The following is a 26,377-nucleotide window of genomic DNA, read 5'->3' as shown; positions in this document are numbered from 1 at the left end:
GAAATGGTGTTTAAAAAATGACTGACAAATCAGATGAATCTTACATTAAAATGTGTAACTCATTAACATTAAATAAATAAATGTTTAAATTTCTAATGCTTGTTGAACATGGATAAATAAGACATTTAAAATTAAAAGTTGTGATGCGTGTAAATCATTGGTTAAATTTGGGTGCTGAATTTGCATTATTAATAATGTCATATTCGTTAGTTTTACCAAAGTTCAAACATTGCAGCTCATATAACAGGAGTGATCAGAATCTCACTGATAAGGGTTTTACATTAATCTTCATGAATATATGCAATGCCTGCATCTCAGTGTACATGCAAGGTTAAACGCAAGACTTCAGTTAAGCAGAGCCAAATCCCGTGCACAACCTTTGACCTTTGCAGTGGACTGACAGCAGCAGCTAGACAGTGTGGCACCTGCAGTGTGCATGCATGCCTGTATTTCATATCCAGTTGTTTAGTGTCTGTGAAACGCGCAGGGAAAGTAATTATGAGCTCTAGACAAGTCTTTGGGAGATTCTCTTCAGTTGTTTTTTTTGCATGTTTTCATAAATATATTGTTAGAATGAACTGCTCATTTTTTAGGCCTCACTGTTAACAGCCAACTGGAGAGTTGTGCTATATTTTTAGACCATTCATTCATGATTAGATAGCATACTCCTCTCATTTTTATTTATTTAATTTTCTTAGGTGAACTATTCCTTTTAAGAAAAAATTTCAGATGCTTCAAACTTGCAGTTTGCAGACTGGCTTCAGAAATAACAACACTGATGGATTGCTCTGTCAGTCCTCCAGCTGCAGACAGATGTGCTAACTAATGCGATGGATGGATGGATGGATGGATGGAGGGCTTAAAGCCAGAGAGAAAGAGGCCACAGGGAGATTATGCTCTCATGGCCATATGGGACACTGCCTCTGGAAAACATTCTGCTGGGGAAAAAAAAGTCTGATTAACAGAGTGTGCTGGGAAGCTTTCCCAATGAGAATGAATTGATTTTTGAATGGATGCGCAAACTGACAAGGAATGTTTGAGTGCATGTGCACTGTTTATTTTTTTTTTTCATATTTGCAAATATTAGAAGTGGAGAGAAGAGACTATTTTTAGGCCATGTGAATGTGTAAGAGGTGGGAAGGTGTAGTAGCTCGCATGTGTATAACAACTCTGATTCATATTTCTCTGAAATGTGTTATCTTAGGCCTGTATGTAGGTCAGGGTTTAGCAAATTGCAGGATTTAATAAAAAAATACCTCCATTTAAGTTTTAGTTATGTGAATCAAATTCACTACAATTCGCAACAGAATGTTTATCAATTAGAATGGCAGGATGAAGAATTTACTCACTAAATAAACTAGTTGTGTGACAAAACATAATCTATATATAAACAAAAGGTTTATATAAATAGTGTATATTTTTATTATTATAAAAATCATTGAATTTCATTCCATTTTAATTTGGCCTATGACCTTTAGCGAAGATGTTGCCTTTTTTATTTATGCCTGATTTTAGCTTTTTTTTTTTTAGCAGAAAAGTCCAAGGAAGAGCTGCCTTATTATTCAACCTAGATCGTTCGTTCTACGTATTTGCACTTTCTTCAAGAAAACAGCACCTATAGTCATTTGGTTGTCAGGAAGTTTTGAAACATGACACCACGTCCCTGTAGGACTCCTTCCAAACAGAGACGTGTTCAGTGCAAAGGACAGAATATCGTGAGATAAAAATGGCTTGAAGAGGGCAAGACAAGACGGCTGCGGTTTGATCAAATATGCGTGCTTTGAGAGACAGCTCACTTTTGTTCTTTTCCCCGTTTAGCACGACAGAGGCAGATGTTGTTGTCTGATTCATGAAACGTAGAGATGAATGGAAGTGTGCGTGTTACTTTGACACGTCTCAGAAAACAAACCAAACGGCGTGTCATTGTGATATTTGGATATGTCAAACATGGCCTGCTCGATTGCTCTTCTTAGTGGTGTTTGTTAAGGCAAGTGTCACATAAGTTTTGAGTGAAAACTGTTTCAAAGTAAATTCTACACTATTTTTTTTCAGTGTGTAATGATGTCTGTTTTTCCACTATTAATTCTCAACCAGCTTATAAGCATTTTACACCCATCTTGCTCTCTCTCCATGTCTGACTCAGACCAAAGCCCATGCAATTGTGTCCATCAGCTTCAGCTGCACTAATTAAGTTGCCACTCATCAAATCAGATGTTAAATAGAGGAAAGGAAGCGATACAGGCGCTTACATAATGCACTGTGAGTGCCTTTACATTGGCTACATTTACATGCAACCAAATAATCCGTTAGTAATAATCGGATTGACGGCTCAATCGGCCTGAAAGGCCTTCATGTAAACACCTAAATCGATCTGAGCTCGATCCGAATGAAATTTCGATCGGATTGAAAGGGGTGGTTTATTCCTTTTCTAATCCGATCAAGAGGACATGTAAACACTTGATTGGATTGATTTGAAAACTGAAAGGACTGCATGTGCAATGAATGACTTAGAAATGACGAATGACGCGCGGAACAAGCTGTTGTTCCTGTTGAATAAAGTGTCATATAAATGAATTTCCCGTCATTCTAACATTCTCCTTTCACTCCTCGTCTGTGAGGTGGAGCAGGACAACTTCCAACCAGTCCTTGTTTCAGGTTCTTATCCACAGACGACATTTTTACTGAGTGATGAATATAAGCAGCACGGCACAACGGTTCATATGCTCATTGTCTCCAAATTATGACCAGAAATGGATAAATATTAAGTCTGCTGTTTAAAACAAATAAAGAACCAATGTGGAAGAATGGTTATTATGCGCAAACAGCAGGAAACTCTGTATATTCATGCAGTGTGCGTGTGTCAAAAAAACTATATTCCGATTTGAAACTTGTGTGATGTATAAACGCGCACATCAACTCAATCACATGTTTAGCGTTCATGTAAACACTACATTCAAATTCATCAATCGGAATGAATTCAGTCTGATTGAAACAAAAGTTGTGCATGTAAACATAGCCATTGACACCCTTCCATATGTTCACCTCAGGGCAGCAGACGAAATAAAAATGAAACATTTACAGTCAAACAATAGCTGAGCTATTACCGCCAGTGAGAGAGGGAGTTATGGCAATATGAATGGCTCTGTTTTAGAAAAGTCCTTGTACTTAGTTATTTGTATACTGACAAATAAGCGCTGGAAGCTAGTTGGCGGGCATTAAGTTCTAAGGCTGGATTCTTGTCTAGAATCCTGCAACACAGGAAGGAAAGTAATTGAAGATGTAGAGTTTGTGTGCTGTGCTTGCTGAACGCAGATCAGAGATGAAGACATGCTGTGAGACCATTGAAAATGCAAAAGCTAAAACAAATACATGCAAATGGAGATCAGCGTGTTGAGGCGAGTGTCAGATGAGAGGGCAGAATAGAGACTTTAATGGAGTAATTTGATGATTCAGCACAAGTTAAAAAGGGTCGTATTATCTTTTGAGATACAAGGCACACTTGAACTTCAATGGAAAACATCTCCAGTCCAATGAGCACATTTACTGAAATTAGAGCATAATTTTCTAAACGTCGACACATCGACGACTCCTTACTTCAGAAACTTGTTCCGGACATTTTTAAGGAGGAGGAAGCAAGATAGATGCTGTTATTCCTAAACACCGTAGAAGAACTAAAATAGGATGAAGTCTGTTAAAACTTCTGCTGTTTCTGGCTCTGTATATTCTTCTGAAGGATCCCAATCTTGGGAAAGAGTAACTGAAGTTTTCATTTAACAGTGTTCTTGATTATGTCAGTCTGATCTTAACAGTTTATGTGGCACATTTAGGATGTGTATACAGTTAGTAGAATGAGACATAGAATGAGGCATTTATATAGCGCTTTCATATGTACTGTACACCCAAAGCGCTTTACAAAAGGTTTGGTTTGATTAAAATGAACTCTGGTGCGGTTGCTCTGGGTTATTTCGAACCCTGGTGTGCACCAAACAAGCGGACAGAGACCCACATTTGTAGATATGGTCCTCACTGCAGAACACGAAATCCAGGGGGAGGTGATCCAGATCCAACTCCTCCCACGGTACATATACCTAAACCAACCCATCTCCACCCCTTAGATCTGGATCCAACTCCGCCCCCTGGATCTCGTGTACTGCAATGTTATGCTACTGGATTTTTAGGGGGTCTCGGCCCACTTCCAAACAAACTCTAGTGCGGTTCACTGAAATATGAACGGAACATGGACGAACGTCATCTAAACGAATCAAAAACAGGATGTGATTTCACAAAATGCAACCATAAAAGGAAAGAATGCTAAAGAATACCTGGCTTGTCTTTACAGTTACAGCTCGGTACCTTTGTACACACACTGCCGACACACATTTATGTTCAAAAAGTAAATTTTGCATAAAAAGCTCCCCTTTAAATGTAAAAGGGTTATGAAAAACCACATAACTTCAGTTTTGCCTCAAAAACTACTTGGATTAAAAGTGGATCTCTAGTGGGGGGAAAATAATGATAGAAATGATACATTTATACACCTATATGTGACCCTGGATCACAAAACCAGTCTTAAGTAGCACGGGTATATTTGTGGGAATAGCCAACAATACATTGTATGGGTCAAAATTATCCATTTTTCTTTTATGCCAAAAATCATTAGGATATTAAGTAAAGACCATGTTCCATGAATATATTTTGTAAATTTCTTACCCTAAATGCATAAAACATTTATTTTTGTGAGTGAATGTAGCACAATTGCTAACATAAATGGACAACTTTAAAGGCGATTTTCTCAATGTTTTGATTTTTCTGCACCCTCAGATTCCAGATTTTCAAATAGTTTTTTCTTGGCCAAATATTGTCCTATCCTAACAAACCATACATCAATGGAAAGCTTATTTATTCAGCTTTCATATGATGTATAAATCTCAATTTAAAAAAAAAAAAGACCCATAAGACGGTTTTGGTTTTGTCATCCAGGGTCACATATACCTTTTCAGCAGCCTCCACATATTTCTTTACCAGCTTTTTATGCTGCTGTTTTGCAGTAGAGTAAATGTCATAAATCTAGCAATGTGCATCATTCTACAAGATATATTTATCTTATTCAGTTCTATTAAATCCTGAGCAATTCCCTTCGTAATCTGCATACGGACAATCTGCCACACAGGACTAGGACCACTTAGCATTAATCGCCTCAGCCACTCTAATAGAAAACATTGCACAAGCGATTTGTAAATCACATCATCCCTTAACTGCCAGCAAGATTGATGAATGACTCAATCACAGTGTCTAGGTTGCACAGTTAAAATGTGACTGCAGTCAGCAGTCAGAGAGGTGTATGTACACGGACAGTAAGCATTGATGACTGAAATAGCTGGTCTTGCAAGAGCCCTGGATAAGACATTGCCTCCGAAAAAGTTTGAAAGAATTCAAAAAGTTAAAACTTATTACAATTCTGTCATTATTTACTTACCCACATGTCATTCTGAACCTGCATACATTATTTACCTCTGTTGAATGCAAAATGAGATATTTTGCAGATCATCCAATCTGCTCTTTTCCATTATGGAAGACAGTGAGTGAAAATGTTCTATACGAGTGGAATCTATTATTTCAACCAAAATGTTTATATAATGTGGAATACTGTTATTCCGAGAAACCAATATAGCGCCAAAGCTCAAAGTTCCCTCCAGCAGCTGTTATTGAAAATATCCATAGAAAAAAAAAACATATTGAAGCATTTTACTGTGACAGAAGTATTTACAATCTGTTCCAAAAAGCAAACCACAAGCGTGTAAAGATGAGGTATAGGTGGAAGATTTCAGAGACCACTAGTGTAAAACAAAACAAACCCTTGGCACTATGACAGTTTCATTCTGCTTTCTTAAGAGAGTGTTATATTTTTCTAGGGTTTCCTCTGATCACTGTTGCCTTCAGCTTGCTTAACAGGGTTTTAAGGCAAAGCTGCTTTGGAACAATAATATTAAAAAATATATTTATTGAATTCTGTCCATTGTCCACTGTCAGAGTAGATATTAGTCATATTATACATAAGTAAATATTTTCCACATACTATTTTTAATAATTGTCTTTGATAGTGCTGTGCAAATATAAAAGCTTTTAATTTTTTGAAAACATTTTTTTTGGTCTTTTTAACCCTATAAAGCCAACTGTGACATATTTTATCAATTTTGAAATTGATCATCAACATGATTAACAATTTGCCAATAAACCTGTTGTACACAATCTTCAACATGCCTTCTGTTGTTCGATTGATCGTTTTTATGTTTTTTAGCAAGTAAACGTTTTAGTAGGCTACCATTCTAAAAATGCAGACCTTCAGGTATAGGCTACATAGTTGTTGTGAAATCTTTGATTGAATTAATGATTTTTTTAAGCAAACGAAGAAAAGGCTAAATGTTGTATTGTTAGTAATATTTCGAGATACAAGATCACTTATTCAAACTGAAGCAACTTAGGTTCATTTGATTATCCACACCATTTGTTAAAATACATCAGTCTTTTGAGGAACATATTTTGCATCTCATCTTAATTATCTTGTTTGACTATTCTTTCATTTTTCAGGCAGGATTAATATCATCCTTAACATTTGTTCTCACACAGCTCACAGTCACAGTAGCCTATAAAATTGTCTGTATAGGCTACATGATAATATATAGCTGCCTTCATATTTTGATGTTCTTGGCATTAGAAACGGTTCGAAAACAATTGTATCGGCTATTTTCCTAGACGCATTTATATGCATAATAGCAGTGCTTAAACATTGTGTTTCATAAATCATGCAGGACACCTCAGAAAGCCCCAACATTACGTAACGATCTCATTGCATGGATTGCAGTATCTTGGAGTGGCCTCTGCCTGTGATCTGAAGTATTGAATTATTGCGCGGCCATTTTTGAGTTGGGAAATTTGGAGCAAGCTCTTTTCAGCAGTCTTCGTCAGCAAACATTGAAGCTGAAACGACGATATTCAGAAAAGATAAATCCCAAACATGCGTTTTTTCCAAACTAAAACGCGTTTAAAACACATCTGCTTTGGAAATGTAACTGCGTCTAGAGTGAAGGAAAGTAACAAAACAGTGAGTGCTGCAGCAGGCTCTAGAGGTTTGTTGGGTCTGAAGTTTTCTTGCACAGGTGTGTCTGGACCATATTACCTGCAAAAGGTAAAGACAATTATCGGACATGGATGTATACCGCTGTCTTATAAGCCAAACACAAATTATAATGCATACAGAAAACATTGTATTGCTGCGTTTTCATCAAAATACACGTATGAGAACGCGTTTGGCCTGGCACGCGACAAACCCGAAAAGTTCTGGAGTGAAGCGGCTCGTGGTATTACTTGGTTTGAACACTGGACCAAAACTCTGGATAATACGGATACTGTGTTTCCAAAATGGCAAGTATTATTAGGGGAAGTTGACATATGTTTTTACGTTGAACAGTAACATAATGGAATTGAACACATGGGTTGTTAAAGGGAAGTTCACCAAAAATAATGTGAGGCACTATGACTGTATCAGTCACCATTCGCTTTCCGTATGTAAATAAATGGTATGAATGTTATGTCTGGCACGTTCAGTCAACATTCTTCAAAACAACAGTTCTACTGAAAGTATCAAACATTGCTTTGGGGAGAAACAAAACATGAGAAAGAGTAAATTTTGACAATTTGCATTTCTTATTAACTTGACTCTTTTAAAAAACGCAACGCTAATGACGCGTGACGCAGCGGAATGACGTCTGACGCATGTGTGTGTAGGCTAATCAAAAACAGCGCGAACGCCCCTTTCTGTGAATAGTGTTCTAATCTTAGCAAGTAACAATTAAAGTGGTAAACTAATACATATTTAAGATTAGATTTATGGTAGTAAACTCAGGTCTTATTTCTTACTGGGTTGTGGGTTGAATTAATTATACATTAAATATTTTAAATGTCTTAAATTCAGTAGTTTTATATCTATCCATTGTTTTAGTTTTTTTTCTCTTGTACTTTTTGATCTTCAAAAAATTGTTTGCTTCATATAAAGTTTGTTACGCTGTATTCACCTCATAGCTGGTCCGTGGCTTATGATTATTTCCAAGACTTGGAGAAAATATTTGCAAAGCCAATGCAGCTGAAAAAGTGGGTGGGCATTATTTTACACTATTGAAATGCATCATGATTAGTGCATGATGGTAAATGGCATTTTAAACATTTTGATTGGTATTTTCTTTTCATGGTCAATGTATCATAACATGAGTATTACTTTTGTTCAGCTATTTCTTTAAGAACAACTTTTCCCATTACAGGTTTGTTGGAGGAAAGCTGAATATGTGTTATAATGCTGTCGATCGGCATGTGGAGAATGGAAGAGGTGATCAAGCAGCTGTCATTTATGACAGTCCAGTTACCGGCACTAAACAGATCATCACATACAGAGAAATGCAGCAGCAGGTAAAATGCATAAGATGCGGTCACATTAGCAAAATTTCGCGGGCAAAATGGGCTATTGTCTTTCGTCACGTCAATATTGTAGTGATGTATAGGGCTGGGTATTGTTAGGAATTTCACAATTTGATTCGATTGCGATTCTTGAGGCTTTGATTCGATTCGATATTGATTTATTAGCTTCGATATCGATTCAATAATTAGTAAATACACAAGTAATTAAGTACGAGTATATTTTTAAATAATGTGTGCATACCAATATGGTACATATAGTATAGTACAGTACCTACATATAGTACATACCAAGAACAAATTGACCCCAGCATGTTTCCTATCATGGTTTATTTAGCAGAACAAACTGTACAATATTGTACATGTGTTGAATACAAACCACAACTGTAACAAGGTGCTTTATTAACACCTCTAAAGTGCATGTAACTGTAATAGAAAGTATATTTCATTTTTCCTATACATTCAAGTTATAAAAGAAATGTTAACAGAAACACAAAATGTGCATACTAATAAAAAAAAATGCGCTTCGTGAGGTACACGCGCGCACATTCGCACACACACGCAAGGACTCTTCCTCCCTGTCGTGCGCGCGTTACGCGGTTTGGAGCTCTAGATTTTCGGGTGATTTTAACTAATTTGCGTACATCAGGGAGCCGCTATCAATATGCGGGAGACTCCCGGAGACTTATTGTTGTTCTTATTATCATTTAGGGGGGCTTAGGAACATTTTGAGGTAGCTTCAGCTCCCCTAAAGTAGGCCTAACGACGTCCCTGGTTGGTGGTGCAGGCTTGAACGGAGTGCAGCTACTGTCCGTCATCTTGCTGTTTTGGTAAAGCGTGTCTTGTACAACGCTGAACGCTCTCACTAGAGTGTTGCCCACAGCGCCGGCACTGGCCGGTGGGCTGAATCGATTCATAGGATTTGATGAATCGATATTGAATTGAGAAACAAATAATTGCAATGCATTGATGAATCGATATTTTTTACCCAGCCCTTGTGATGTATGAAGCACAGCTCACACAGAAGTCACTGTCAAAAAAATCAGCTCTCTGCTGGTCAATGGAGTGAATTTGCGTGACCAACTTGAACCCGTGGATAAATCTGGATGGGATTCTTTAGCGAAATTTCCAATTGCGTGGGTTCCTCTTGTATTGACTTGATTTTGCCCACAAAAATTCACGAGACAAGATCAAATGTTGACCGCACATCAAGTCTTTGAAACCAAGAACCTTCCTACACTTCATAAAATGCTGGACCATTTTGCATTGTGTACATTTTCTGTTGTTTTGATTAATTGATATTTTAAGATTCCTGACTTGCCTCCAGTTCGTATACGTATCCATAAAGTTTCAGTTTCCATACGCCTGTTTGTAGGTGTCCAGGTTGGCGGGGGTTCTGGTGAGGCATGGCGTCAAGATGGGTGATCTGGTGGTGATCTATATGCCTATGGTTCCTCAGGCCATGTTCGCCATGCTGGCATGTGCCCGTATTGGTGCCACCCACAGCCTAATATTTGGAGGATTTGCCTCCAAAGAGCTCTCCGTCCGTATCGACCATGCTAAGGCAAGCCATTGTGTTTTCTATTTATGAAAATGAATAATAAAAAGCTATTTTTGTAAATGCATATCTCTGCTGAGGTTGCGAAAACCACTTCCTCTCTTAAATCATCTTTACCCCCGCAGCCCAAGTTGCTGGTGACAGCATCATATGGCATCGAGCCAGGCAGAAGAGTGGAGTACATTCCCCTGGTGGAGAAAGCTCTGGAGCTCAGCACTCACAAACCACACAAAGTCCTCATCTACAACCGGCCCAGCATGGTGAGTTACCAGAAACCCCAAGGCACCTGGATGCCAGTTTCATTGTCAAACTGGCACAGTTTTCACTACCTATTAACTGTTAAAAGAGAATATAATGCAGTGAGAGAATACAAATGCAAATGTGGTCCCCTTTCTAAAAGAGTGTACCTCTAAATTCAACCTTCACGTCCTCCTTCTCAACCGACATAAATCGTTGCAGAAGTTAGTCTTTCTTGATTTGTGTAGCTGTACTGTATGCTGTACCACTCAAAACATATTAGTAAATCAAATGTTCAAAGCGTTAAGCATTTAAAAAAACTCTAGCTATACTCGTTTATTTTTCCTCTTTTGGTGTCAGTTAAATGAGTTTTCTCATGTTGCTACATCTGCAACCAGTATGCTGATTTCACAACGCAGGAAATTGCTTAAGCTTCATTCTGTGTTGTCATGGAAACTGTTTGCAAATAGCATTTTGATTTTCCAGCGGTTTGGGATACAGGATGAATCCCGCAGGGTTGGTGAAGACGAACACCTCTCGGAAATCAGGAAAAGAAAAAAAAGCCCCGGAAGTGTACATCCCGTTAGAACTTTAGAAGATTACTCAATAACAGGATCTTATCTACAGAAGATTTTTGAATATTCAAAACTCCTTGATTAGAATGAAAACACATCCATGGACTGCCACAACAAATACCAAAACTGGGTTAACACACTTATCCAAGAAACCAACTTTTGCAGTTTGATATTTGCAAGCAATGGACACATTGTACAAAAAACAAAACAAAAAAACCCTGTAATTAATCAAATTAGCATAAAACGAGTCTATAAGACTTAAAAAAAGCTTTTTTTGTGTTTCTCTCAACTGAACGCGATATATCTGAAATACAAGTAGGGGAAAAAATAGGAGGTCATACAGCTTTGAAACAGCATCACGGTGCATAAATCATGGCAGAATTTAATATTTTATGTGAACTATTCCTTTAAGGCACCTGAAACACTGGATTTGCACTTTGGACTTCCCATAAAATTGAAACAAAATAACTTTTATGTCTGCCTGGCAGTGTTGCTATTCTTAACTAAAACTAAATCCAAAAGTAAAACTAAAACTATAAAAAACTTTTTTGTTAATTGAAAAAAGCTAAAATAAAGACAAAAGAACAATAACAAAAGATCAAATGAAAATAAAAGTTAATTCAAAATATTAATAAAAATGACTAAGAATACTAAAATAACTGCTGCCTGGACTGAGCATTTTGCTTCCTAATGTCATTCTCTGATCATTCTTAGGGGCATGCTTTCACCCTGTCACCCATTTCTTTCCCATAGGAAAAAGTGTTCACGCGTCCTGACCTGAGTTTGGACTGGGAGGAGGAAATGGCCACTGCCCGCCCTCATGACTGTGTGTCCGTCCCGGGTCATCATCCTCTGTACGTCCTGTACACCTCTGGCACTACTGGCACTCCTAAGGTAAAATCTTGTTTATGACAGTACACAGCGATAAAGCACGCAGCTGAGGGAATGGATGAAATTGTTTACTGTGGAATAGATCCATGCTGTTAGGTGCTTTGTTTATTGCGTATTGTGTTAGCCGGAGACCATGAGCCATACATCTTTATAAACTCTCTTGTGTATTCAAGATAAGAAGGAGCTTGTTTTACTATAAAGGATTTAGCCTGTTGCTTTGATGATGCCTGAAGCTCTGTAAGCTTTTTGCTAAAAAAAAGAGCCAAAAAGTACTTTTTACATGTTTTGGCAATGCACCTTGCAGTACTTCTCGCATTTGTGACTCTATAACTTAAGATTCTGACCATTAAAACAGTAAATGTAGCACAATTCAACAATGAAAAATGCCTTCTATCAGACTGTGCTTACTAGAGCACAATGTTCATGTGGTTTGAGGCTTTATTAACGTCCATACCTACTGTACCCCAAGCCTTAAATCTATTCTTAAAACAATGCAAAAAATAGCATTATTTGTCAGAACACCTGTTAGTGTGATCACCGCCACACTGTGGTGCCAAGCTAAGCCAAGTTAAGGATGATGTTTTACGTTATTATTGGAACATAAGTAAAGTACAAAGCCTATACTTTACATAATATATAATAGTTTAGCATCCAAATATGGAATAACATGTGGAAGCGAATAAGGAAACATTTGAGTTTGTGCCAAATGAGAGAGGTAGGCTACTTGCAGGAAACGTTTTCAAAATATCTTGAAAAATGCTTTTGTCGGTTAAGCAGTTAATTATGTGTATCCCAATTCCATAGCCTTTGGCCGCTACATTGTGTGTGTGTGTGTGTGTGTGTGTGTGGCTTCCTCGCTATAGGACACCATTACAAAAGTTAAAACTAAAAAGTAAAAAACATTGAACTCCTAATTTAAGGTATCATGTTTTTTCATTATGTGAATAATAGCTGATCAATTCATTGAAGAAACACTAAAAGCACCCCCCTCTCTCTCTCTCTCTCTCTCTCTCTGCAAAATATTGTAATTATTTTAATAAGCATGCACCAGTAACTTTGTCACAGCTGGCTTGGCTGGGTATTTCCAAGCTGCAGGCTGTTTTTAAATTTTTCAAATATGCCATGAATAGTTAAAATGCCTTAAAATCAGTGCGATTTTCAGTGTTTTTGATGACCAGCAAAATATATATTTTTGGTTAAGCCTGTTTGATAATTTTTATTGGGTTATTTTTATTATTTTTAACCAAGTCCTGGGTAGTTTTTGTGTAACTCAGCTGCTTGGTCAGTTGTAGTGACAATACAATTGAAGAAACCCCCTACATACCTACCCATCGCTGGGTCATTGTAACCCAATGTTGGGTAGTAGTCTGTCCCATACCGGTTAAAACTGGATAAGTTCCCCATTGGTCATTTGTGGTCTGTTCTGAGAGAAAACGTCCCAAGGGGAAACTTGAACTTCCTGAATGAAATTAAGGTTTGTATTACATTGTTTTCCTAACATATATATTTTTTTACTGTAGAAACAGGAAAACATCTGTATTCTCACATTATACCTTTTTTTTTTACATGTCCGTCACATCTAACGCCTGCTTGGAACGCTCTCCTTCTACAAACACAGTATACAACGGCCAAACGAATCCTGCAACCAGGGCTGAGACATGTCAACGCTCTAAGCAACAAAGTTGACATGCTCATGTGGTTTATACAGTCCCTCTCTGTTGACTACAATGCAAGCACTCTATTGGTCTAATATCTTGCTAGTGTCGAGTTTGTGGGCTGAAACTTAAATGTCTGGCAGAAGAGATGACACAAGGTAAAGCTGTTTTTAATGTAGCTCTGCAAACACGATTATTAGCATAAGATTGGAACAGACTGATACTCTACTGATACCAGTTTTGTTCCCACAGATTCTCAGAGGCTGATCCTGACACTTTCTAAAACATTTTTAATACCTTTTTGAGTATTTTATGATTGTTAAAGACTGACTTGTCATTGAATAAAAATTATTTAATATTTTATACTGTCCCTGTCCTATATATTTAAGAGTGATTTTAGATTTATTATTTAAAATGAATAACCTTCAATATGAGGTTGTTTGGCATAGGACTATGCAACAACCTAGGAAATGGTTTCATGTATAAAACCCAAAATAAAATAACCAAGCATGTGTTCTATGCATTATTTACCCAGAAATAATATCTATGTCCAATATTTACCCAGAACCGTGGTGCCAAATAACCCAGCAATGGTTGTTTTTAACCATTTTAAGCAGTAATTCCTACATGATCCCATCAAATGTCACATCTTACTTATTCTATTGTTCCACCCCAAGAACATTTTTATTTTGTCTATTTAATATTGTCCAAGAGGCGAATATCGTCTTGAAATTAGCATCAGCATGCCTCAGGTGCTTGTCAATCCCTAACAACTCACTTTTATATGTACTTTGTTTGAACAAGAAGCAAGGCAAGAGAAGGGAGTACAATGAGCACAGGAGGAAGTTACAAGGCCTGAAGGCAGAGTGAACAAATACGGCTCTCCACTGACCCAGTCTTCATCCAGTATAAATATATGGCTCAAGGCAATGCTGCCCTGTACATAAAACACTTGCTAATGCCCCCCCCCCCCCACACACACACACACACACATGGGATATAATTATCACCCTACAACTCAAAATGTGTCCCTCAGGTATCAACCCTCAACCTGATCTCACATGATTATGAAATAAAACATGGTTACATGATTGTGTTGAAGGCTTTGTAAATAAAATATGGGTAGAATAATTATTTACATGAATAATAGAAAATGAATAATTATATTGCTGTATTAAAGCAGTGGTTGTTTTTTTCTTTCCAGGTCTGCCAAGGACCACAAATATTTGCCATTACATGAAAATGATGATAAAGCGAAACTGGAGCGACATGCATTCGGTTAAAGCCAGATTTATTTAGCGTATACTCACATAATGCATTGCTGCACTGTAAAAAAAAATGCACAGAACGTTCTCATTTTATCATCATTATAGTTATCTTGCCATATTGTTCTCGTTCTTGGAATAAACAGGCCTTAACAGTGATGTTTGTTTCCTGTAAATCATGCCTTCTTTTCTTTCTTCTCTTCAGGGTGTAGTCAGAGATTCAGGAGGATATGCCGTGATGTTAAACTGGACCATGTCTAACGTTTATGGACTGTCTCCTGGTGAGGTACGTCATGATCTGTGATTTTTGCAAGTGGTCATTTTAATTTGTAATGTCACAGAACTTTATTTTTATAAATATTTTTAAGAAAAAAAGATTTGATGTACTTTGAAAACATACTTCCTCCCCTATCTAAAACGAGTGCTCATAAAATGCATACAAGTAAAACGGGAGGAAATTGTGGGAGGAAATTGTGTAGCACCTGTCACTCTGCTTAACCATTACCAGGATTCCATTGATAAGGTCACATTTACCATTGCTTTGGTGGATTTTTGTGGACGTTATCCATTCATTTCAATAGGAATCCACACCATCTGAAATTTAGCATGGGCACGAAAGATTTGCAGCGCAAATTCGCCGCATTGACGTAAAGAAAGCTGACTGGTTTGTAAGTGACTTGTATGTGAGCTGTGCTTCATACATTGCTACACTATTGACTATAGACAATGGACTTTTTTGCCTGTCCAATTATCACTATTGTGCCAGCACATTCTCATCTGAAGTGTACAAGCTTTTTGATAGTTTTAGTCTGACCTTGGTCGACCAAAATGATGATAAATGCATGACATGACCCCTTGAAAAAGCTTGTCTCACACCGTTTAACCTTCACGTCTCTCTCTGTCAGGTCTGGTGGGCCGCGTCTGACCTTGGCTGGGTGGTGGGCCACTCGTATATCTGCTACGGTCCGCTTCTACACGGCAACACAACTGTGCTCTACGAGGTATGGGGCATATGTGTGCAAAAATGTGCAAATGTGAAATGAGTGTGAGTGCTTTACAGCGTTTGACCTGTGGACCGCTCCAGCTAACACTCAATTACCTGCTGGTGTGGTTTGCTGGATCCAGACACTCATGCTGAACTGATGTCCGTACTTTGGAATTTTACAGGCTCTAACATTCATGTCTCGAGGGGAATGAATGCAAGGAAGAACTACTCTCTAAAGCAAAATTCCTGAATCACTGGCTCAGTTTGACTTTGTTGAGCATTCGATTTGCTGTTGCTTTTCTTAAGCTTTTGTAATGGTAACAAAGCAGCTCTTATAGTATTAAACTAGTTCTCCTCATTCAGTCTTAGCTGAGATCGCAGCATGAATATTAAAATCATTTGGACTCGGTGGGAGACGATCAGACTGTTTGGTTTTCTGTCAAGGTGTATTCAGCACTGGCATCACCTCTGCGGATTAGATGTGTTGTTTCGCTCCACATGAGAAAATGGGAGATGCTCGCAGAATTTATTAGTCTGCTGTAATGGAAGTTTGATTTCAACAGATCTCTCATACAATGTTAATGACCAGGGCTGCGTTTCCCAAAACTATTGTTAGCCTAAGTTGATTGTAGAGACAATTGGTGACAATTGTTCTACGATCAACTTAGGCTTACGATGCTTTTGGGAAACGCAGCCCAGACCAAAAAGCCCTCAGGCTGTTTTAATTAATGTCTTTTGTAATTATGCACATTTATGGTCATATTGGGTTTATACTATCAACTAATGTAACATGCCAAACCTGATCTGATTTATTCAGTACTGGTGATTGCTAAGAAAACAGGTTTCAAACTTTTTGATGCCAATGACCCCAAATATAATCATCCCCTTGCAAGGGACCTTATTTGTAAAATTTGTGTAAGAAAAATTGTGTAATATTGTAGGGATTTATGTTGTCTTTGTACAGGACTAAAGCTGAAAGAAATTAATAAAATAATATCTGGGAAATATGCTGTAGTCAACATTTGAAGTTGATCCAAAAAGTTAATCAAAGTTGTCTTTAGACAAGAACAAGTATTGTTCAAAATGCATGTATAACTTTGATAAGGTTTTGATCCAGTTCAAATGTTGACTACTTTATATTATTACCTCAAAATAATATGAATCATTCAGATTTATTCGTGTAGTGCGTATCACAATAACTATTTGTTCTTTTTTTCTCTAGTTTTTGAAATTTCAAAATGTCAAATCTCCAAATTGCACTAGCAAGAAGTTATTGATGTAATTGGTTCACCCAAAAATGTTCATATATATTTATTTTTCATTATGTTGTTTGGACCCCAACGTTCCTATTATCTTCTTTTGTGTTACACGGAAGAAAGAAATGTTTGGAACATCATAATGGTGAGCAAACAATGATAGAATTTTCAAGACGGGATGACAGCATAGGTGGGATTTGACTTTCTAAGCAACCGGTCATCATACAATTTTACCCTGGTTGACTTTAAAGTGAAAAAAAAACAAAAAAAACAGCAGTAGCAGTATTTAGACTATGGGTATTTAGTTCTGCTTTATAAGTAACCATCCAGATCACACTAATAATTACCTATCAGTGCCCTATCAATAACGAAGAGCCCCCTAAGACCACCTAACAATGCACTGAAAACCCCTCAGAACACTTAAGCAACCGCAAAGCAAAGACCTGGCAAAACCCGTCTTTGAGCAAACATCACTCACTTCAAAAATCAAAAATATTGGATCATTTATATTACATAGCAAGTGATTCAGTGGGGTAAACAAAACAAACATTAAATGCCTGCCAATTACTGATTGACGCCGACATGCAACAGATGCAGATCCTTGTTTTGTACATTGTAAATCAAGAAAAACCTGCAGTTGATGTCCCCCCCCCCCCCCCCCCCCCCTCACTTTCTTTCTTTGGAGTCAATCAGCTGTAGGTAGACCTATATTTTTGTTTCTATTACAACACCTAAATGTCACAATAATTTTTAGTTATCTATGTTCAAAGGTTGTCTAAGAAAAATCTTACAACTTTGAAATTGATTGGCCATTTTTTTCAATGCACACAAACGCTGTTCTAGAAACAAGATGAGAGGTTTGTGTGCAATCGGTTTGATTTGTTGTAATATGAAGACATCGTTTAGCTCTGAGAGTATTCTCTCTGAGCAGCATGGCAGAAACATGAATATTTGAACAGCTCAGTGTTGTGCAGTGCTACTTGTGTGTGCAATCTCTGTGCAACAATATTATTCCGTTCCTTTGCCATACGTTTTGGCCATCTGCCACCCAGGCACCTTTTCAAACCACTCTCCATTTCAAACACATCCTTGATTTAATATTCACTCCCCAACCGCAGCAAATGCCCGTGCTGATCCAGTCTGACACTGGGAGACTGTTGGGAAAATTATTATACTTGCAACAAAGGGCTGTGCAAAATATTCAGCAGGATATAAAATCCTACTTTTTTTCAAAAGACTCTATCTGGAAATCTTCAGTTGTTTTTTAATTGGAAATCTTTAGTAATTTTGTTGAATTTTTTAACATAATATTGAAACATTTTCCCATGGTTTCTTAAGACATTGGCCTCATTTATACATTCTGATGCTTTAAGCAGTTGCTATTTCCGTAGGGTAAACCTGTGGGGACTCCGGACCCCGGGGCCTTTTTCCGTGTGATGTCTGAGCATGGAACAGCCTCCATGTTTACCGCTCCCACTGCTATCAGAGCCATTCGCCAACAAGACCCTCAGGCAGAACACGGGAAACAGTACCCGCTCAGCAGGTAAACTCCAATCTGTACCTGTAACTGTTCACATATTGGCCCACGACATGTAACATCTTTGTTGTTTTTTGTATCACAGGTTTGTTTTATTTTTGTATCAGTGGCGACTACACATGAAACACGGCTTCCCCTAAAATTTAATGACATGTTTACGTGAAGTATATTCAAGTAATCTCTTACTCTATGTATTTACAGTGGTCCCAAAAAAGTTTTTGGACACTTATGTCACATATAAATATTTGAATTTTAATGCATTAGATACAAAGCATCAAACCAAATGGCAAATATTGCTGCTTTCCTCAAAGGTTACTACTCTTCTGAGACACTTTCTAACTTGTAACTAATTATTTTAACACTGAACAAGTAGGACGTTTTTCATAGATGCATGTCAGTTCCCCTTGTAGTGGTCAAATCTAACGTAGAAACGAGTGCAGAAATCATCTTACGACAGGGTTCATGTGTGATTCATGAAACATTCGTTTGCAGCCAATCCGATCGTACGAATGATCGCATGTTAAATGTGGCATCTGAAAACAGTTGTCATTTAAATATCACGTCCATATAAAGAGTTTTATGACGTGGAGAAATTTAACCTGGTCAAGAAGAGGAAGTAAGCTCACGAAAGAGAAATTGATCTTATACCAAAAACACCTGTTAACCTTGTAATTGCAAACAATTAAATTATTATTCACTACAAGAAAATACTTTATTAATGTTATAGATAGACTAAAACTTTTCATTCCAGTCAAAATGCTTTTCTTAAAAAACAAAAACAATTCTGTACCAGATTTACTATGCTGGACGCAAAAACTTGCGTACGGGAGTTGAAACATGACGTGAGATTTGATCGTAGCCACCGCTCATGCCCATTTTAATAAATGTCCAGTTTTGTGTGGAAACGACCATACGCCCAGTTTTCTGTCATTTGTTCGGTTTGTAAACAAGGGCCAGTGACTTTTTTTTAAAAAAATTCTTTAACCAGAAAAACTTTTTGTCTATATTTTGAAACCATCATTTAAAAAAAAATCTTTTTTTGAAACTCTTAAATACATGGAGAGTGTAATCAAACTGAACAGAAACATTTGCGAGGGACTAATTAACAATCACAGAACTAAGCTTAACTAACTAGGAACTCAGGAAAACAGGAACTGCGCAAACAGAGTGAAAACGAAAATTACTTATACTCTCTTTCCTACGCAAAAGCAAGGCTTCTATATTATATGATTGAGTGAGATCTCAAATGGACAGGACTTAGCAACGAACGCCCAGTAATGTTAATGGTGATGTCAGTAAGTAACTGTGATATGGAAAGTGGAGTGCACAGCATCGAAACTACAGTTGCAGTTAGTTAGTTTTCCTAAACTTGTTTTTTGCCTTTAGGAATTTTTAAATAATGCAAATCCAGGGCTGCCAACTTTTTAAGTTTAGCTTGTAGTGAGAACTATGGTGGTTAGGCGGGTTGTAAAAAACTTAACAAAAAAAACCTTGCATCAATGATAAGTGTTGTAGTTGTCAAAACATTTGGTAACTAAACAAAATTTCATGGAAGTTACAATGTTTACATGGTACAATGACTGGTAGGATACTGTTTTTATTTGTGCTTGACTCAAATTTCACGATTTAAAATCATAACCTTGTGATTCAATTACGATCTTGAATCAATGTTGATTAATTTGAATAAATATCAGGTACAGTAGCTGCATGTTCATTTTTCTCAAGGAAAAAAATCGCTAATGCTGTAAATATACAGGGAGCCCTGTCAGCTTATTATTAAAGGTTAAAATTAACAGCTCAAACTAATATAATGCAGATTTATAATAATAACATTATAATATTTTAAATGATATAAAAGTAAAATGTAATAGAGTGCATATATTTAGCAAAATACTCCTCTCTATATTAACTAAGGTAAATGTAACATGACATTGTTTACAAGTCATTTCCCTGCTTAGTCGCAGTTTGGGGAGCTACATTGTCGGCACCTAAATTAAAATAATAGCTGTAAATACACCTGCTTCCATTTGATCTAATATCTGTTGTCACTATTTTGTTTTGTCCCCCAATTCATTACTTTGCCTAACAAAATATAGCAATATATGTGAATTTAATTATTGTTATCAGATTTGAATGCTTTCAAAATCTTTAAATTTCACTAAACAGCCCTAGTTTAATACAAATGCCATTACAGTGTTGATTCTAGTCTGGATGTTCTATCTACAAACACTATGTTGCTGTTTGCTGTGAAGTGCATTTCACAGAAAAAAAAGTGCAGTTACCATGGTGATGGTAATGGATGTGTTTCAATAAAGCAGTATAGAGTTGCTATACAATGGTTATGGCTTTGATTTAAAATAAAGCACCATTATGGAGCAGCAATTCCACTTCTTCCTTGCACTCAAATGATATTCTGCCTGTAATAACTTACTATTCAGTGCCCATTTAAAGGCTCAGTCACATGGCCATTAATCATTTACATAAACGTCCAGTTAATAGATGGTTATGAAAGCTCGCACACTGAAGAAAATGAACCAGAAAAAGAATTGCATTTGTGTGTGGTTAGAGGTATACTGTAGCTTTACCCTTTTATCCCTGAGATCTACAATGTTCATAAAGTTTTATTGCGCAAAAAAACTGAAGCTTTACCTACGTGACCATTTTCATCCTCTCGCTGACTTATCATTATCAAACTTTATTACAGACTCAAGGTCCAAATTAAAACGGGCAATGAATAAAAATGATCAAAACACAACAGCGTAAATTTCTGAATTGAATGACTGTCTTTAACATGTAAATATGGGTGGTCATATGCCTGACCTCATTTAAGTTGTGACATTTTTTAAACTTATTTTCATTTTCCTTTTGAATTCTTATATTCCTATAATTAGATATCTTGTTTGATATCTTTGTTCAAAATTCTATTTTAATTCTTATTTTTTCTTATGATAACATTACTATCTATCTATCTGGTCTGTCAAACTGATTAATCACAATCTAACAAAAGTTTGTAAATATATATACTGTATGTGTACACACACACACACACACACACACACACACACACACACACACACACACACACTTTGAAAATACAATGCATTGCAGTTCTCTTACGAGAGGTTCTCTCGTATTGCGTAAGTTTAGCTTACGCTACGGGAAAGATTCATCTTCTCGAGATACTGAAGCCAAAAAATTATCCTTAATTTGTATAACTTGTCAACGCAGTGCAGCAGCTAGCAGACCTAGAGCAGGCCATCTCGCATGCTCATTGGCTGCCCTGCGGGCAACTGCTGCAGCCTACCAGTGCGCCCGGCGTGACGTCACGCCCAATGAAGGGCGTCCGCGCCTTTATAGCGTCACAGCCCACCAGATAGGCGTGGCTTAGCGTATAAAATAGGGACTGTAGGCTGAATTCTCTGATTTTTCGACTCTTCAGCGAGCTCTTCGCATCGCTGGATTTGAGAGAAGCCACCGCCGCCGTCGAACAGCGAACAGCCAGCTTAGGACAGCGCTGAGGAAGCCGGCCGTCTTCGCCACCTTCAGCCATCCGTGAAGAAAATCAGAGTGACTCAGACCTGCATAACCGCTCTGCAGCCCTGGTTAGTGGCCGATTGGTACCAGCATGGAGTAATGATGGGAAGCATCTCTTATCGGAAGGTCATCTCGACAGACGCGTCCAACTCGGGTTGGGGCGCGCTGTTCGAGGGCAGACCGGCCTTTGGCCAGTGGTCAGACCAGGAGAAGGGTTTTCACATAAACTGTCTGGAAATGATAGCGGTCGAGAACGCGCTGAAGTGCTTCCTCCCGTTTATACAGGACCAGCATGTTCTTGTCCGCTCGGACAACACATCTGTGGTATCCTATGTAAACCGTCAGGGCGGTGTCAGATCCAGAAATCTCTGCAATCTGACGGAACGCCTCCTTATTTGGTCACAGACGAACCTGCGCTCGCTGAGGGCGGCGCATGTGCCTGGCCATTTGAACGACGGCCCAGACAGACTGTCCAGGGACAATGTTCCCCCAGGGGAATGGTCCCTGCACCCCCAAACGGTCCAGAAACTGTGGCGCCTATTCGGCAGAGCGGAAGTCGACCTGTTTGCGTCAAAAGACAACGCTCAATGCCCGATGTTCTTCTCGAAGGACGAGGACGCGCTGGCCCAGGTTTGGCCCAGCCTCCCGCTATATGCTTTCCCTCCGGTCTCTCTGTTGCCACAGGTGATCAAGAGGATCAGGGAAACGCGCCACTCGGTGCTCCTCATAGCCCCGCGTTGGGAGAATCAGACTTGGTTCCCGGAACTGGCACGGCTGTCACATACAGCTCCGTGGCCGATTCCGGTGAGGGCAGATCTCCTCTCTCAAGCTCGCGGCACGATCTGGCATCCCCATCCAGAGCGCTGGTCTCTGCATGCATGGTTGATCAACGGGTACTCGTTGCCCTGCCAGAAGGAGTGATGAACACGATCACGCAGTCTAGAGCCCCTTCCACGAGAAGGCTCTACGCGTCTAAATGGTTGGTGTTCTCCGGATGGTGCACCGACAGAGGTCTGGACCCACGGACATGCGGGGTGGCGCATCTGCTCACTTTCCTACAAGAGCTGTTGGATAAGGGAAGATCCCCATCCACGCTCAAAGTTTACGTGGCGGCTGTAGCAGCATTCGCGGAATCGACGCACGGCCAGTCACTGGGAAGACATGAGTTGGTCATCCGCTTCCTTAGAGGAGCTAGAAGGATGAATCCGCCGCGCCCCCCGTCGGTTCCCATGTGGGATCTTTCACTGGTCCTCGAGGCCCTGAAAGCTTTTCCATTTGAACCACTAGACTCCGTGGAGTTGAAATATCTATCACTAAAAGCCGTTTTTCTGACTGCACTGTCGTCAGTAAAACGTGTAGGGGATCTGCACGCGCTGTCTGTCAGCGCGTTGTGTCTTGAGTTCGGACCAAATGACTCTAAAGTCATCCTCAGACCTAGACATGGTTATGTCCCTAAAGTGATGGGCACTCCATTCAGAGCGCAAGTTATTTCGCTGTCAGCTCTCCCAGCATCTGACAGCGAAAGTGATGTGAATCTCCTCTGCCCTGTCAGAGCGCTGAGGTTTTACATTACGCGGTCCGCCTCCTTCAGGCGTTCGGAACAGCTTTTCGTTTCGTTTGGTGGGCGCGTCAAGGGGCTTGCCTCCTCGAAACAGAGCCTGTCCAGATGGATAGTGGACGCTATAGCGGCAGCTTACGCGTCAAAAGGCCTGCAATGCCCTCTGGGCATCAGGGCTCATTCCACGAGAGGCGTGGCCTCGTCGTGGGCATGGTCCAGTGGAATTTCTATCCATGACATATGTGTAGCGGCGGGCTGGAGCTCCTCATCTACCTTTGTCAGGTTTTATAACCTAGAAGTTCCTGCCTTGCAGGCTAAACTGTTGTCAGTCTGAAAAGAGGTGTATTCTGCCCAGATCTCCTGCTCAGATCACGTTCATGACTCAGCTCTCCTGGTTGAGCTGCACTAAGTAGGGTATGTGCCATATGACTATACAGACCGGCGCGCTGCTCTGTATTCCCTATGTGTGCTTATGTACAAGTGATGGCCCGCGTGGCTGGCCACCTTATTTTTTCCACTTATGGGGTTCCCCTTAAGCTCGGGGTCTCATGTGGATGCTTGGCGCGCACGGCGTTGACAAAGTGTTCCCGTAGCGTAAGCTAAACTTACGCAATACGAGAGAACCTCTCGTAAGAGAACGATACTCGGTTACTAACGTAACCTCGGTTCTCTCTAGAGAGGGAACGAGTATTGCGTAACCGGCCGTGCTCACGCCACGAGCGACTTCGCTTCAGTCGTCAAAAAACCAGAGAATTCAGCCTACAGCCCCTATTTTATACGCTAAGCCACGCCTATCTGGTGGGCTGTGACGCTATAAAGGCGCGGGCGCCCTTCATTGGGCGTGACGTCACGCCGGGCGCACTGGTAGGCTGCAGCAGTTGCCCGCAGGGCAGCCAATGAGCACGCGAGATGGCCTGCTCTAGGTCTGCTAGCTGCTGCACTGCGTTGACAAGTTATACAAATTAAGGATAATTTTTTGGCTTCAGTATCTCGAGAAGATGAATCTTTCCCGTAGCGTAAGCTAAACTTACGCAATACTCGTTCCCTCTCTAGAGAGAACCGAGGTTACGTTAGTAACCGAGTATCGTTTTACCAGCATAGTGAACCCAGCTAGATCAAAAAATACTATAACATCATTACTGTCCAATAATAGCATAATAGGGATTGTCATTTAGTAGATGGTGCTCGTTTACATTTTTTGACACCTCATGAATATTTATGCTGCATAAAAATCAGTTGTTGTTTTTTCCATACTTGGCTTATGCAATTCATAGTAGCAATAATGAAGTTGTATATTTCACTAGAAAAATAAACACATTATTTCCATTTAAACTGACTTTATGTGGCTCTGTTAGTTATTATTATGCTATGTTTCTTTAAAATGAACCTTAATGAATATATAAGCCACTTTAATTTTTGCATTTAAATGACACAAGCAAGAAAAACAAACGAGCCAAAAAGAAACCAAAAAGAACCACACAATGAGTGACTTTACACAAAAGCACAGGCTCTCAGTCCAGGAGTGTGTCTCTCGCGTCAGCGCTGTAACATGCGGCTCTCAGCGTGGGTTTAAATGCATGCCAGAGGGCACGACTCGACTCAATAGAATTTTCCAGCTCACAGAATCTAAAGTGACGCTGTAAGATCAAGATCTGCCTTCTCGCAAAGATCATAAGGCCGATATTAACCCACACCTGCAGGAGGTCATTGTGATAGATTTGTGCAGATGGATTCCTGAATCTATTACATCCATGGATTTGTAAACACGAATACTGTTGCAAACAGTATTTTTTGCACAAGTTGTAGAGTAATCTTTTCGCCGCCTACTTCCACACTTTTACACAATATAGTAAATGATCCTGTCTTGATATACATCAGTGCGTCATTTCCATGTTTTCGTGAGCTTTTTTCTTCCCAGTAAGCTGCAATGGCACTCATTTATTGCAGTTTCTATTTCATTAAAGTGCCCATATTATGCTATTTTAAAGGTTCCTCATTTTGTTTTGGAGATCTACTACAATATGTTTACATGCATCCATGTTCAAAAAACACTTTAATTTTCTCATAATATACATTGCAGCATCACCTCTTTTCTCACAGTGTCTGCAACAGTTCGATAAATGATTTAGTCTCTAAACTCCTCTTTTCCGAGAGCTGCTCCGCTCTGATTGGTCAGTCAGCCCAGTCTGTTGTGATTGGTCTACCGCTTACAGCGCGGTAGTTTTGAAGTACACGCAAAGTGGTTTTGCTTTTGTAGCACAGAAAACAGCGTCTTCTTGAAATGTCAAAAGCACAAACCAATGTGTTCCGATCTCAGCTACAACTACAGTGTTTGAGGGCAGGTCAAAGTACTCGCTGTTCACTTAAAATGTATTACAAAGATACGTAGGTGCAGGAAGTAAGACTGGAATTGCTTTCAGGCAGTTCAGAATCTATTCTTTATCGTGCACATTGATCTTTGAAACTTTCATATTCACTTTCATATTCGAATTATTACACAATACATGAGAGATACTATCCAAAAAAATGCATAACGGGACATTTTAACGATCACATAAGGCTTGTTTCACACCATACGCATAACTGCAATGACATAAACCCAAATAAAGTTGGTGAAAAGGGAGGAAAAATCCTGCATACATCTTGAAATGAAATGACACTGTTTGAGTGACCTTTGTCAGGCATTTAAAAGCAGAGAGGTGGGCACTGATGTGGGGGGAGAGAAGGTGTATCATGTTTTGGCCCCACCAACAGACTCCAGCTTCTTATAATGCAGATCACACGTACTGTATGTGACCTTGACTCCAGGTAATTGAATAGTTTCTGCATTGTTTGACCCTGGAGTGAAACAGTTAAAAGA

At 39.0% G+C, this 26,377-nt stretch overlaps 1 protein-coding gene across 2 annotated transcripts in view; it reads left to right on the top strand.

Annotated features, from left to right (window-relative positions):
• Positions 1 to 6,863: 6,863 nt before the first annotated feature.
• acss3 (acyl-CoA synthetase short chain family member 3) overlaps positions 6,864 to 26,377 on the top strand; it is a 39,892-nt gene continuing 20,378 nt past the window's right edge. Inside the window, exons 1-8 of one of the 2 annotated variants that reach the window (XM_077234144.1) lie at positions 6,864 to 7,422; positions 8,316 to 8,460; positions 9,842 to 10,030; positions 10,150 to 10,284; positions 11,590 to 11,730; positions 14,853 to 14,933; positions 15,553 to 15,648; positions 18,280 to 18,431. In XM_077234144.1, the coding sequence (XP_077090259.1) occupies positions 7,016 to 7,422; positions 8,316 to 8,460; positions 9,842 to 10,030; positions 10,150 to 10,284; positions 11,590 to 11,730; positions 14,853 to 14,933; positions 15,553 to 15,648; positions 18,280 to 18,431 (1,346 nt within the window). In that variant the 5' untranslated portion in view covers positions 6,864 to 7,015. The remainder of the gene's footprint in view (positions 7,423 to 8,315; positions 8,461 to 9,841; positions 10,031 to 10,149; positions 10,285 to 11,589; positions 11,731 to 14,852; positions 14,934 to 15,552; positions 15,649 to 18,279; positions 18,432 to 26,377) is intronic. The other variant, XM_077234143.1, reaches the window with a different exon arrangement.

Source organism: Siphateles boraxobius, unplaced genomic scaffold (assembly GCF_051911475.1).
Source record: "Siphateles boraxobius isolate OS27281-9 unplaced genomic scaffold, OSU_SipBor_1 19, whole genome shotgun sequence".
Classification (NCBI taxonomy): Eukaryota; Metazoa; Chordata; class Actinopteri; order Cypriniformes; family Leuciscidae; genus Siphateles; species Siphateles boraxobius.
This window is presented reverse-complemented; position numbering and strand designations above follow the sequence as displayed.